General features: G+C 44.8%; 2 protein-coding genes across 2 annotated transcripts in view; both read right to left on the reverse strand.

Annotated features, from left to right (window-relative positions):
• GNG10 (G protein subunit gamma 10) overlaps positions 1-329 on the reverse strand; it is a 5,495-nt gene extending 5,166 nt beyond the window's left edge. The window contains exon 1 of the mRNA XM_026040755.1: positions 172-329. Within this exon, the coding sequence (XP_025896540.1) occupies positions 172-252 (81 nt within the window). The 5' untranslated portion in view covers positions 253-329. The remainder of the gene's footprint in view (positions 1-171) is intronic.
• A 1,508-nt stretch (positions 330-1,837) lies between these two features.
• DNAJC25 (DnaJ heat shock protein family (Hsp40) member C25) lies at positions 1,838-8,436 on the reverse strand. Its single transcript, XM_026040754.1, has 4 exons — positions 8,246-8,436; positions 6,229-6,381; positions 4,528-4,998; positions 1,838-2,640 (listed from the first exon to the last, which is right to left on the reverse strand). The coding sequence occupies exons 2-4, from the start codon at positions 6,349-6,351 to the stop codon at positions 2,518-2,520; spliced, it is 717 nt and encodes a 238-aa protein (XP_025896539.1). The 5' UTR covers positions 6,352-6,381; positions 8,246-8,436; the 3' UTR covers positions 1,838-2,517.
• Between the last annotated feature and the right edge of the window lie 2,629 nt (positions 8,437-11,065).

The following is an 11,065-nucleotide window of genomic DNA, read 5'->3' on the forward strand; positions in this document are numbered from 1 at the left end:
ACCGGGCGGCACCGAGCGGCACCGAGCGGCACCGAGCCGAACCGAGCGGAACCGGGCGGCACCGAGCGGAACCGTGCGGAACCGAGCCGAACCGAGCCGAACCGGGCGGCACCGAGCGGAACCGAGCCGAACCGGGCGGCACCGGGCGGAACGGAGCCGCGCGGCGCTCACCTTGATCCTCTCCACGGCCGCCTCCAGCTTCAGCTGCTCCACGAGGCGCTGCATGGTGCCCAGGCTGCCGCCCGACGACATCCCGGCGCCGCGCCCGGCACGGAGGCGCCAGGCACGGAAGGAGGGAGGCAGGGAAAGACGGAGCTAGGGAAGGAGGCAGGGAAGCAGGAGGCAGGGAAAGAGGAGGCAGGACGCAGGGAGGCAGGAGCAGGGAAGGAGGGAAGGAGGGGAGCGGGACGCAGGACGCAGGGAGGGCGGCGGGCGGAGGCACCGCCGCGGGGAGGAGCCGCGCGGCGCCGCCCACAGGCAGGAACCGCCGCGATAAAACACGGAATTCCGGGGAAAAAAACCCTCTTTTTGGGTGTTAGGGTTCGCTGGGCTGCTCGGAACTCAGCGGGAAGGTGCTCGCAGCTGGAGGAGCCGAGGAGAGGCCCCCTCGGCCACGCAGCTCCTGGAGGCCCCGGCGGAAGCTCAGTGGAAACACTGGATGAAAGGGAAAAGGCCCTGGGGTCCCCTCTGTGTGTGGAGTACGGGGTGCTTCGGATGCACCCTGCACCCTGAGCGGCAGCAGGGGTGTGTGCGGGAACCAAACAGGGCATCCTAGGGAAGTGTTGGCTGGAGAGGGGGGGCAGGAGGCGTTTCTCTCCCTTCAGGATGTTCCGCTGTCTTGGTGCACCTCTTTGCCTCTCCCAAGGTGTCATTCCTTTGACACCAGCCTCTGTTGACACACGGAGCTCCCAGCAGCCACAGCCCGGTTCGGTCACGGCCGCTCGCAGCTCCGTGCAGGGCAGCCCCCAGTATATTTTCTTCTTTAGTGCTGTCTTGTGGACTTRATTTCAAGATAAGATCGACTTAATTTACGCAGAGGGCAGGCATTAGTTTTAACCAATGCGAGCTGTTCAGCTTGAGGCGCTTCAGCAACACGCGCTAACAAAGTGTCACTGCAGAATAACTGCTTTGTAGGAGATTTGTTTATTTCTGTCTCCATCAGGGAGGCGCAACCACAGCGCCGTTTACATTGCCCTTGAATCCACACCCACGTTGGATATTTTCGCAGGATTCACACAGGGAGAACAGCAGGAACTGCGGGTCCACGCTGCAGCACACACTGCTGCGCCCGCCTGGCACCTCTCCGCAGGGCCAGGCCGMAGCCCCAGGAGCGCGGGACGCTGCTGCCCCAGTGGGCCGAGMGCGGCCGCAGGCGAGTGAGCTCCGCTGCTTTGCCCCAGGAGCAGCAGCGGGTTCAGAGGCTCCAGCGCTCCTCACGCAGCTCCCGCTTTCCCCACGCGCTGAGCTGGCCCTTCAAACACGGAACCCGCGGGGCTTACAGCCACCCTGCACAGAAGCAGGTGGAGGGCAGCTCCATCACATCCTCTGAACTGTGAGAATCCACAACTAAATTAACCGCCCGAACACACTTTCGAGTACAGAGTTGCTGTTATTTAAAACAGAAAACTGAGACAACACTGCAAGAATTAGTGAAAGTCAACATAGCAAAAAGACAAATTCAAGCTCGATATTATAATAAACTTTTATTTACATAAGGCATCAAAATTGCCCTTTTAAAGAAAAGGGTCATTTTCCCTTTATCAATACTTTGGTGAAAAAAAAGTCAGATTTAATAGACTATTCACTGGTACACTTGTTCTGAACAAGTAGATACAATCCAAAGTACAAGATTAAAAACAAATATTTAAGCATACTACTTCATTATCACTCTGTAGAACAAAGAATTAAGGCTTGTTTGCATCACAATGATGATCCATCATGCATCATTTATTCCCACAAAAAATAAAATTCAAAATTCCAATTGGACCAGGGATAGCTGAAGAGAAAGCTTATAATCCCCAACCTATAGGTATAATCCCCATACTGTAGGTATAATCCCCATACTACATCAAAAATRCAATTTGGCATTTCAGAAATTGAGAATTAGGGAAAAGAGGAAGGCGGAAAATGTCCCTTGCCCCAGTGTCCATTTGCAGAATTACTTCATTCTTGAAAAGGAAAACAAGGACTTTCAAGGGTTGATCTGAATATTTGTGGAAGATGAAAGTTATGGTTCCATTGATCACAAATAATGAAATATGTAGAGGAAAATACATCTGAAACAACAAATTCCAAATCACAGATCCACTCTGATATCCCCAAGTGGAAAATATACATTGAGCTAAGCCTGTTCAATAGATCTGATTTATAAAAATGGTAAACCTGTAATATTTTTCAGCCTGATTTAGTAATTCCTGAGTTTTAGATCACTGCTGAGCCTTAGCAGATAAAACTCTGAATAATGTAGTGAAAAAGCTTTGCAAGACAGTTTCAACATTAGTGTACACTCGTCAGGTTTCAGTCATCAATAAAAGTTAGTCTTCCAGGTCCTTCATTTCTCATCCACCTCCGGTATCTTTTCCACCGTGGATCCATGGCCATCTTCTTCTTTAACTCCTCCTCTTGCTCTTGTTTGTAGACCTGACAAGTACATAAGACTTTCAAATATAGTTGAAGAAACATTTCAAGTGAACCAACCCAAATGCAGATTTAAGAGTTGATGGTTCTGCTATTTCCAACTTACTGATTTTAAAGAAAACTGAATTGCACCACTGGCAGAGCCGGACTAACATGCAATGTAAGATTACCTTCAGCCAAAAAGTTGGGTTACTCTAAACATTTTTGCTGACAGTAGAACTCATTATTTTAAGACTGTACTGTAAGCACTAACAATTTTTCACTAAAAGTTTATGATACAGGTTTATGACAGTATCATCTGAACTGTTCCTTAAGGGAACTAAGATTATGCCATGCAAAAGAAAAAAAAARWTTTTTTTAATACTATAGACAGCTTTACTTAATCACCAGTTATCAAATACGCATATGTATTGTAAGAATTGTTAGGAAAGTAGTAGAAGAAAAAGATAAACCAGCGTTTTATTGTAGAATGCTATGTGGTATCTGTGTACCAAATTTCTGGTCTTACCCCACTACCCGAAAAGGTACTGTAAAACTGAACAGTATGCAGACAGAAAAGAGCAAAGATCAGAGGCACAGAAAAACTTGGAAACAAACAAACACACAGAAAAACCAAAAACAACTAACTTTTTAGCCTAGAAAAGACAAGAATAAATAAGGATATAGTAGTGCTCAGGATAAATACAGGTAGCATAAGTAAAGAAAACAAAGAGAATTCTCCTCCTTTAATACAAGAATTGGACAGTGAATGGCTTCTTGAATACTCCAAGTTTTAATGGGTTCAAAAAGCAATCGGATGCATTTACTAAAGCAAACTCACTAATACTGTCTATTTCCTGGGAAAACACCATTTCATGTTTAGAAATACCCAAAGCTGTGGACTGTACAGGACAAATACTGCTGTGTAGCTGCCAGACTACCTGGTCAATACAGCTCTGGTCAATACAGGTTTTTTATCCTCCGTGTTCAAAACCACATTAATTAGGAACAGTGTAGATCCTAAAAYCATCCTAAGTTCTTCACAACAGAAAATCCATTTTGTTTTCATCTGTTTCAAATGACATCTGCTTTGCCTGGTAACAATACTAAATCTTTGGACTTTTATCTTGTCTTCCAGAAAGCCCAYTGTAACTCATGCTTATTTATCTGTTAGCTAATCCTTCACCTACATTATCAATGTGGCTTCTTTCCTTKTATGTTTCTAAAGGAGTCCACCTCTCCCTGTTTTTTCCCTTCTTCAACAGCAGAAAAACAGCTCTGCCACCATGACTGCAGATGAACAGCAGCAATGTTTCCTCCTCCCCTCAAGGCAGCCAATTTCCTATTCATAGATTCTTTCCCAGAAGCCACCCATCCACACAGCCTAGAGAGGAGCTTAACTAGAACAATAAAAGGACTTTGTCAATTTACGAACTTCTGGCATCCCAGATCACTCTCAAATGCAAATTTCATAGTGTGGATAATGTTCTTTTACTGTCTCACAGGAAACTTTAAAAAAACCCTTACATCTTCACTAGCAATAGAGTACTCTTGCAAAGTATCAGTTGTGTCTTATAGTATCCTCTATATATAATCTTTACTTGAATAAACACAGCACAGCAAGAACAACCCCTGAATCACTGAAAATAAAAGACAAATAGCAAGTTGAGGAAGAATGGTTCAGGAGACAAACTGGAGTTTCASAAGATCTGGGTAAATTTTAATATGAATTATTACTGCTTAGAGGATCTACGTTCTGCACCTTAGCATAAAGTTGTTTTATAAGAATCAATTTTGAATCAATAGATACCTTGGCAGTTAAGTGTGGATGACCTCTGACCAAGCAAATCTTTCCTCCAGCCAGTCTGAGAACACTAGATAATAACCTTAGTTCTCACCACAGCTACTTACCTCATAGTTCTCTCGTATCCACAGCTGCCGCTCAAGAAAGGTTTCTTTTTGATGATCTTCTAGGCTGTCAAACTGAGACTGTGACATTTTCATGTATCTCCGTATGATATAAAGCTTCTCTTCCTCACCATATTCCTGCCCTTTAATAGTGAAACAATAAATCCACCAACAGTACCAAACTATGTATTTGCACAAATAAAAAGGAGCAAGAAGAATTTGAAACAGAAGGATATCATATATCTTGGGCTTCTGGTAACCGCCTTTTATATCTATTTTATTTTTGATAATGTCTTTGATGATTTCTTCCTCTTCTTCACGAATTTCTTCCTTAGATCGCCTGTTTTTGCCTTTTTCTTTATTCCTGTTGAGTAAACCTTGTTGCCTGGCAATCTCAGTAGCTTGTATGCGATATTTTGGCACTGTTGCTAGGTAGTTGATAGCTTCATTATAACTACTCCACCAACTGAAGAACTGTAGTATAAGAAGAGCAAAAATAAAAATTTTTATACAAAGGCATACTTTTTTTCTATCAGAAGCTTAGGCAGAAAAGCAAAAACAAACAAGACATGCTCTGTCATATACCTTTAACCATTGATCATATTATTAGTAAAAAAAGAAGGTATTAGTTAGCACTTCTGTAGTATCAGAGAAACTATACTTAAGAGTTATTCCTCCAAATTTGGTAACTGGGAAACAGCTATACAGAGCAAATAGCAACGGATAGTGACTAAAGTAAGGAAGAGGCTAAGCACACTCTTCAACCATTTCCAAGTGAACAGAAACAGTTTATCTCCTATTACTCTAAACAAGGCTTATGTTAGACTATGCCAGCCATTCCCTAAATCCCCTTAGATTTATTTTTAAATTAAATAAAAGATCTCACACTTTGATCCAGAGGTGCTATGATTTTTTTTGTATTTTTTACTTGCCAATAATCTATGTTTATTTCTCAAAAATGCCTCTGTACCACAGAATAATGCATTTGTTTCTACAGCTCTTAAATATGATATTTTGTTTTATGTAAGGAAATTCTGAATTACTATATTTAATAGATACTGAAGAAAATGTTTATATAGCTTCTTCTTCCACCTAATAATTGTCAGCAAGATCACCAGTGTTATCAGAATACAAATTGCTTTCTTGAATTTGTAAATACCATCTTCAGAATGAACTTCATTGAACCAAATTCAGTCGTTCTCCCTGTAGTCTTTAAAATAAACTACAATGTAAGATAAACACATTAAAAATACACAATCCCAATATTCAGCTGTATGATCACTATCTARTTGTGAATGCAGTATCATGTTAGTCTTTATTTTTTAAAAACACATGCAGTTCAAAAAACTGAATCATGCTACTTTGGGACTTCAGTCTTGATTATGCTGAGGTACAGGCTGTTCATAACCTATCCCTCAGAATTAAGTTGTTTCTTCGGGAGCGCGGGAGTTTACTGTTTGAAATACGCTAGCACCAAAGGAATTGGTTACACAACCCATGCCTTTGTCCAAGGTCAGGCGAAATCTGCCCGSTACATCCTGACTTCAGGTTTGTTATGGATACCACAGAGAAGTTTACCAAAGCAGATAAAAAAAGTCTCCCCTACTGATACTGTTTGAAACCCATCAGGTTTCAAGACTGGTGAATATTTCTCTTCAGCTCAGAGCCTCCCYGAGCAGCATCACATATAACCAAGAGTTTTACCTGAAACACGGAGATGGCACACACTGTAACCAGGATCACTATTCTGACATCCACTTTTGGTGCTAGCCTTCTGCTGTAGTAGTGATAATAGTGCCTGTAATATTCCTCAGGATGATCCAACATATAATCATAATCTTTACGTGTTTCTTCATCCTGCAACGAGAGAGATGAAAACACACACAACAGTTCAGATTCCTAATTTCACTTACTGAGTCATATCCATGTTTTACACCTCATTAATGACCAAGTTGTTATGAAGTCTGAAACAGCTTGATTTAATTACATCAAAAGCATGCAATAATACAGTTTTCAAGTCCCTTGTCAATGTGATCTAAGCTGACCYGCTCTGAGCACAGAGCTGGAGTAGAGACCTACAGTGGTCCCTACCAATTCAAATTATTCTAAGATCCTGTGACATACAGAAGAAATTCTTTGGTCCTTTCCTTGTATTCCGGCACCCTAAATTAATTACCTCCAACACTCATCTGCCCACAAAAAACCTGACAGATATAGACTTAACTTCATATATGTACACTGCATAAAGACAAATAATAATATTTAATAATATTTAATATTTAATAATGAGACAAAATAAGAAGCTGAAATTCAAAATGGCATTTTTAGTATCAGAACTGGAATTCCAAATGGACTTTTCTCAAAAAAAAAAAAAAAAAAATCAGATGAAAGCTGCTGAAATCCTGTTTTTCAAATTTTTTGGAATTAACTTACAGGACTTTGGAATCTCCCCAATGGAAGGCCATTTCAAAACCTCATTGTTCCCTTTTTTATTGATGGTTGTCTTTTGATTAAAATACGCGGCTTTATCAGTCACAATTATATCTTGTTTCTATTCCAAAAGGTTCTATTTTGTTATTTTTTTCCTCTTCAGCCTTAACRTATTTGACGGTTTGCTTCTTGTTTCTTCCATTCCACAGGTGTGCCTTTGCCAAGGCACATGTATTTTGCCACGATAAACTTTCCTTACAGATCACTTAATCCACTTAATTCAGTTACTATGTTATTTAAAGGTAAATCTCTGAAAAAGTCTGATCAGTTTATTTTAAATTCTTTTTTTTTTTTTAGCATCTCCTACACTCTTGAAGTAGCTATTGTAAAATGTTCCCTTTTCTTCTACCTGTCTCACTGTTGGTAGAGGACAAGTTGGCTAAGCTCACACAGCAGAAGGAAAAATTGATTTGGCACAATCTGTTGCAATATGCACAAATGTTAATCCAAAAGATCTGTTTTTTTTTTCCTGCCCTCTGCAGGAACAAGAAGCCAGTGATATTCTCAAAGTGTGAATTAACCAAGTCAAACGGAATCCTGATTTTTAGACTCGAGTCTCCTGATATGCATGTCAAATCTAGATGGAGCAGGTGAGAAGCTGCCACAGAAGAGGTGGAGAAAAATCACACACCTTTCAGCATTTTTCCAAAAACCAATTTTCTTCTAGCAACACATTGGTGCTTAACGGTGCTTTGCTACCCACTATTAATTTGCAAGCATTTGCATGTGAAGATGTAGTTTCAAATCTGGTAAATAAAACAGGACACAGATACATCTCTGGATGATACACTGTGGGCAGCAGTATTTTACTCTTTCTGGACCATTTTGCTATTTCTGAGCTATTTGCCAGCTGGATCCCGCTGGCCCAGGTGCACAGACTCAGCGCCCTTTGGAACGGCGGCAGGAGCACGTGCAGGCAGCGGCAGCGCATGGCWGTAAGCGACGGGCGGCAAGGAGGGCCCGCGAGGGCTCCTGCAGCTCCCAGCGGCGCCCCCGGAGGAAACAGGAGGTGGCGAGGCTCTCCGCGCCCGGGCTCACACTCCCCTGGGCACATTCCTGCCCTGTTCCCCGTGGACACGAGCCCCGGGGGCAGCGCCCGCCCGGGCGCTCCGCAGGGCCGCCCCGGGGRCGGGCGCCGCACACGGCGCGGGCCGCGGGCAGCCACCGGGCGGGCCGGCCCCGCTCCCCGCGCTGTCTCTTACCGGCCGGGGCGGCGCTCCCGCTCTCTCACCTTGAGCGTCTCGTAGGCGGTGGCGATGAGCAGGAACTTGTCGTGCGCCGCCTCCGGGGAGTCGCCGCCGCCCGCCGCCGCCTCGCCGCGGTAGCGGTCGGGGTGGTACTGGCGGGCGAGCTGCCGGTATGCGCGGGCGATCTCGGCCTTGCTCGCCTCGCGGCTCACGCCCAGCACGTCGTAGCACACGCGCCGCCCGCAGTACAGGCCCTCCGTCAGGGCCCGCGCCGGCTGCGGCAGCAGCGACAGGCACAGCCACAGCACCCACCGGCCGCCATCGCCGCGGCCGCCCCGCGGCAGCGCCGCCATCTCCCCGCGGCGCGACAACAGTGGCGGCGCCAACAGGGAGGACGTGGCCCGCCCGGCGGGAAGGGCGCGCGGGCGGGACCTCAGGCAGCGGCCGTTGCGGGGCGGAGCGGCCGTTATGGGGCGGGGCCTGAGGGAGGCAGACCTCACAGGCGGAGCGGCCGTTATGGGGCGTGGCCCGGGGAGAGCCGTCATTACAGGGCGGAGCGGCCGTTATGGGGCGTGGCCCGAGGGAAGCCATTATTACAGGGCGGAGCGCCTGCTTTGGGGCGAGGCCCGAGCGGGGCGACCGTTAGCGGGGCGGGGCGACCGTTAGCGGGGCGGGGCGACCGTTAGCGGGGCGCGACTTCGGGGAAAATGCCGTTACGGGTCGGGCCCCTGAGAGGCCGCCGTTACGGGCGGTGCGCGTTTCTGGCGGAGGAAGCCCAGTGCCCGTCGTTTCCTTTTGTGTAGGGATGAGGGACCCCCATCCTGCCGTTCATGAAGGGTTCCCGGCTCTGGGCAACCGTTTGTTTTTGTGTCAGCAGGGGTGCTCCTCCCTGGCCCTTTATTGGAGACGTTTGTAAAAATCATCCGCAGGGTGTTGCCTCCTGCTGAGTAGCACTGAGAGAGGTTAGATGTGCTATGAAAGAGTCCTCCTATGGGACACTGGGTGACTTGGCACACCATTGACTGCTCCAATTAAATGGACATTCATTGTTTTTACATTCTTTGAGATTACGGCTTTTTACCTTGCAGAGAAAACTCTGGTTGCATCAGATTAAATACCCTTTCAAAGGGCTTGACAGAGGTAYAGAGGTGAAAAACAAGTGGAAATACTGTGATAAGGTTAAATACATCCGATGAGCATCCTCTAGCATACACACATTCATGGGTGTGTCTACAGTGTGAAGCAGCTTCCACACAGGTTTGCATGCAAAGCTAGTCCTAGCGCACGTTAACTGCACATGATCAGGAGGACAATGTCCAGGAGAACATTTGGAAAGGTCACCTGAGCATGCTTARGTGTTAAAACTGATTTACCATTACAGTTTTATGAATTACAGTGATAAACTCGATTTCATATCTCAAAATGGATTTGCCTCCACAGTATGTTGGGTTCTTAGCCACTGATGTGGAYTATAAATCAATTAGCTATCCGTAACGATCAGAAGATCAATAGTGAATGCACATTAGATCACTAGAGAATGCAAAAGGGTGTTTTTTGTTCTTGTTGTGTCTGTCATCATCTTCTGGTTCTTCTTCYCTTATTCTTTAATTTTCACTTGTTCTGTCTTCCAAGGATAAATCTTTTGAAATATACCCTGAATGCACTTTTAATTGCTGTCCAGTTTTGTTCAGGTTCCACTATCCATTTTTCTGTCGGATCAGTGTGATCTGTTGGCCTGTAAACCAATACTTTTGGGAGTCCATCTTTTTGTTAAGAAGGATGAGACAGTGTGCTGGGAACCCTTCTCGAGCTGCTGTCGTGTGATGAAGGGACCAGATGCCATGGATGATGGACCACAAGAATGAGTCCCAACATGAGGATTTGGCATCACAGCTGCTGTGGAAGGACTGTCTTGTTAGATATTTGTTACGCAAAGATTTGCTTTGATATGAGGACTGCATCTCTGTTTCAGGATAACTGGCAGGAACATTACCACAATATTGAACCTAGAAAACTAGATTTACGCTTGATGCTAGAAATAACTGATCACAAAAATGTTCTTTTTATCAAATGACTCATGTTGTTCTGGTAGAACTGAGTATCTTTATTATGCTTTAGACCTTCTCTATCTCCTCCTTGCATAAACAGGTGTTCTTTCCAAACTCAGTATCATTTCCTTGACAGATGGAGAAATCCAAAACCTACTTCCTTAAATATTTCACCTCCTTTCAGCTTATTAGAGTTCTGCCTCTCACCACTCGATTTAGTTCTTTTGGTCTYGGACTTGGCAACTAAAGTAAATCAGTTGGCAGCTTTGTCATTCAGTTTTTCAAGTTGAGAAGAAATCTAGCTTTTTTGTATTTGCTTCTGCAAAAATGAAGGTGTTCCAGAGTTGTTTTYAGAGTTCACTGACCATGAACCAGAGCTCATGAGCACTGTGGCCACTGCTGATAGCATCCACAGGCTGCTGGCWGTGCATATGCACAGCAGCCCCGCCATGTGTAAGGCGATCGTTTACATTTTATTCACTGGTGACAGTACAGGCTGATGCTGATTCATAGAGAAGAACTTGCAGTTCCTACTACTGGAGGAGATCATGTCAGAAACAAATCACAGAAAGTTTTATTAATAATTTAGTAATACACTTGGCGCCAAAARATTTACAGTCCATGTCGTTCCCAGTCAATTGGGAAACATCTGAGGATCTGACGCCAGCATTAAAGCAATGCCAAATAGACAGCACATGYACTGCTGTAAATCATACTCTGAAAGTATCTTCTTTTAGAGCCTTGTCAATACATTCTTTAATGTGATTACATTTGGTACTGATTGGCTGCAGATGGTGTGTATTGGTTACAGACTTT

The sequence above is a fragment of the Nothoprocta perdicaria genome, unplaced genomic scaffold (assembly GCF_003342845.1).
Source record: "Nothoprocta perdicaria isolate Ctin4 unplaced genomic scaffold, notPer1 scaffold_265, whole genome shotgun sequence".
Lineage (NCBI taxonomy): Eukaryota > Metazoa > Chordata > Aves > Tinamiformes > Tinamidae > Nothoprocta > Nothoprocta perdicaria.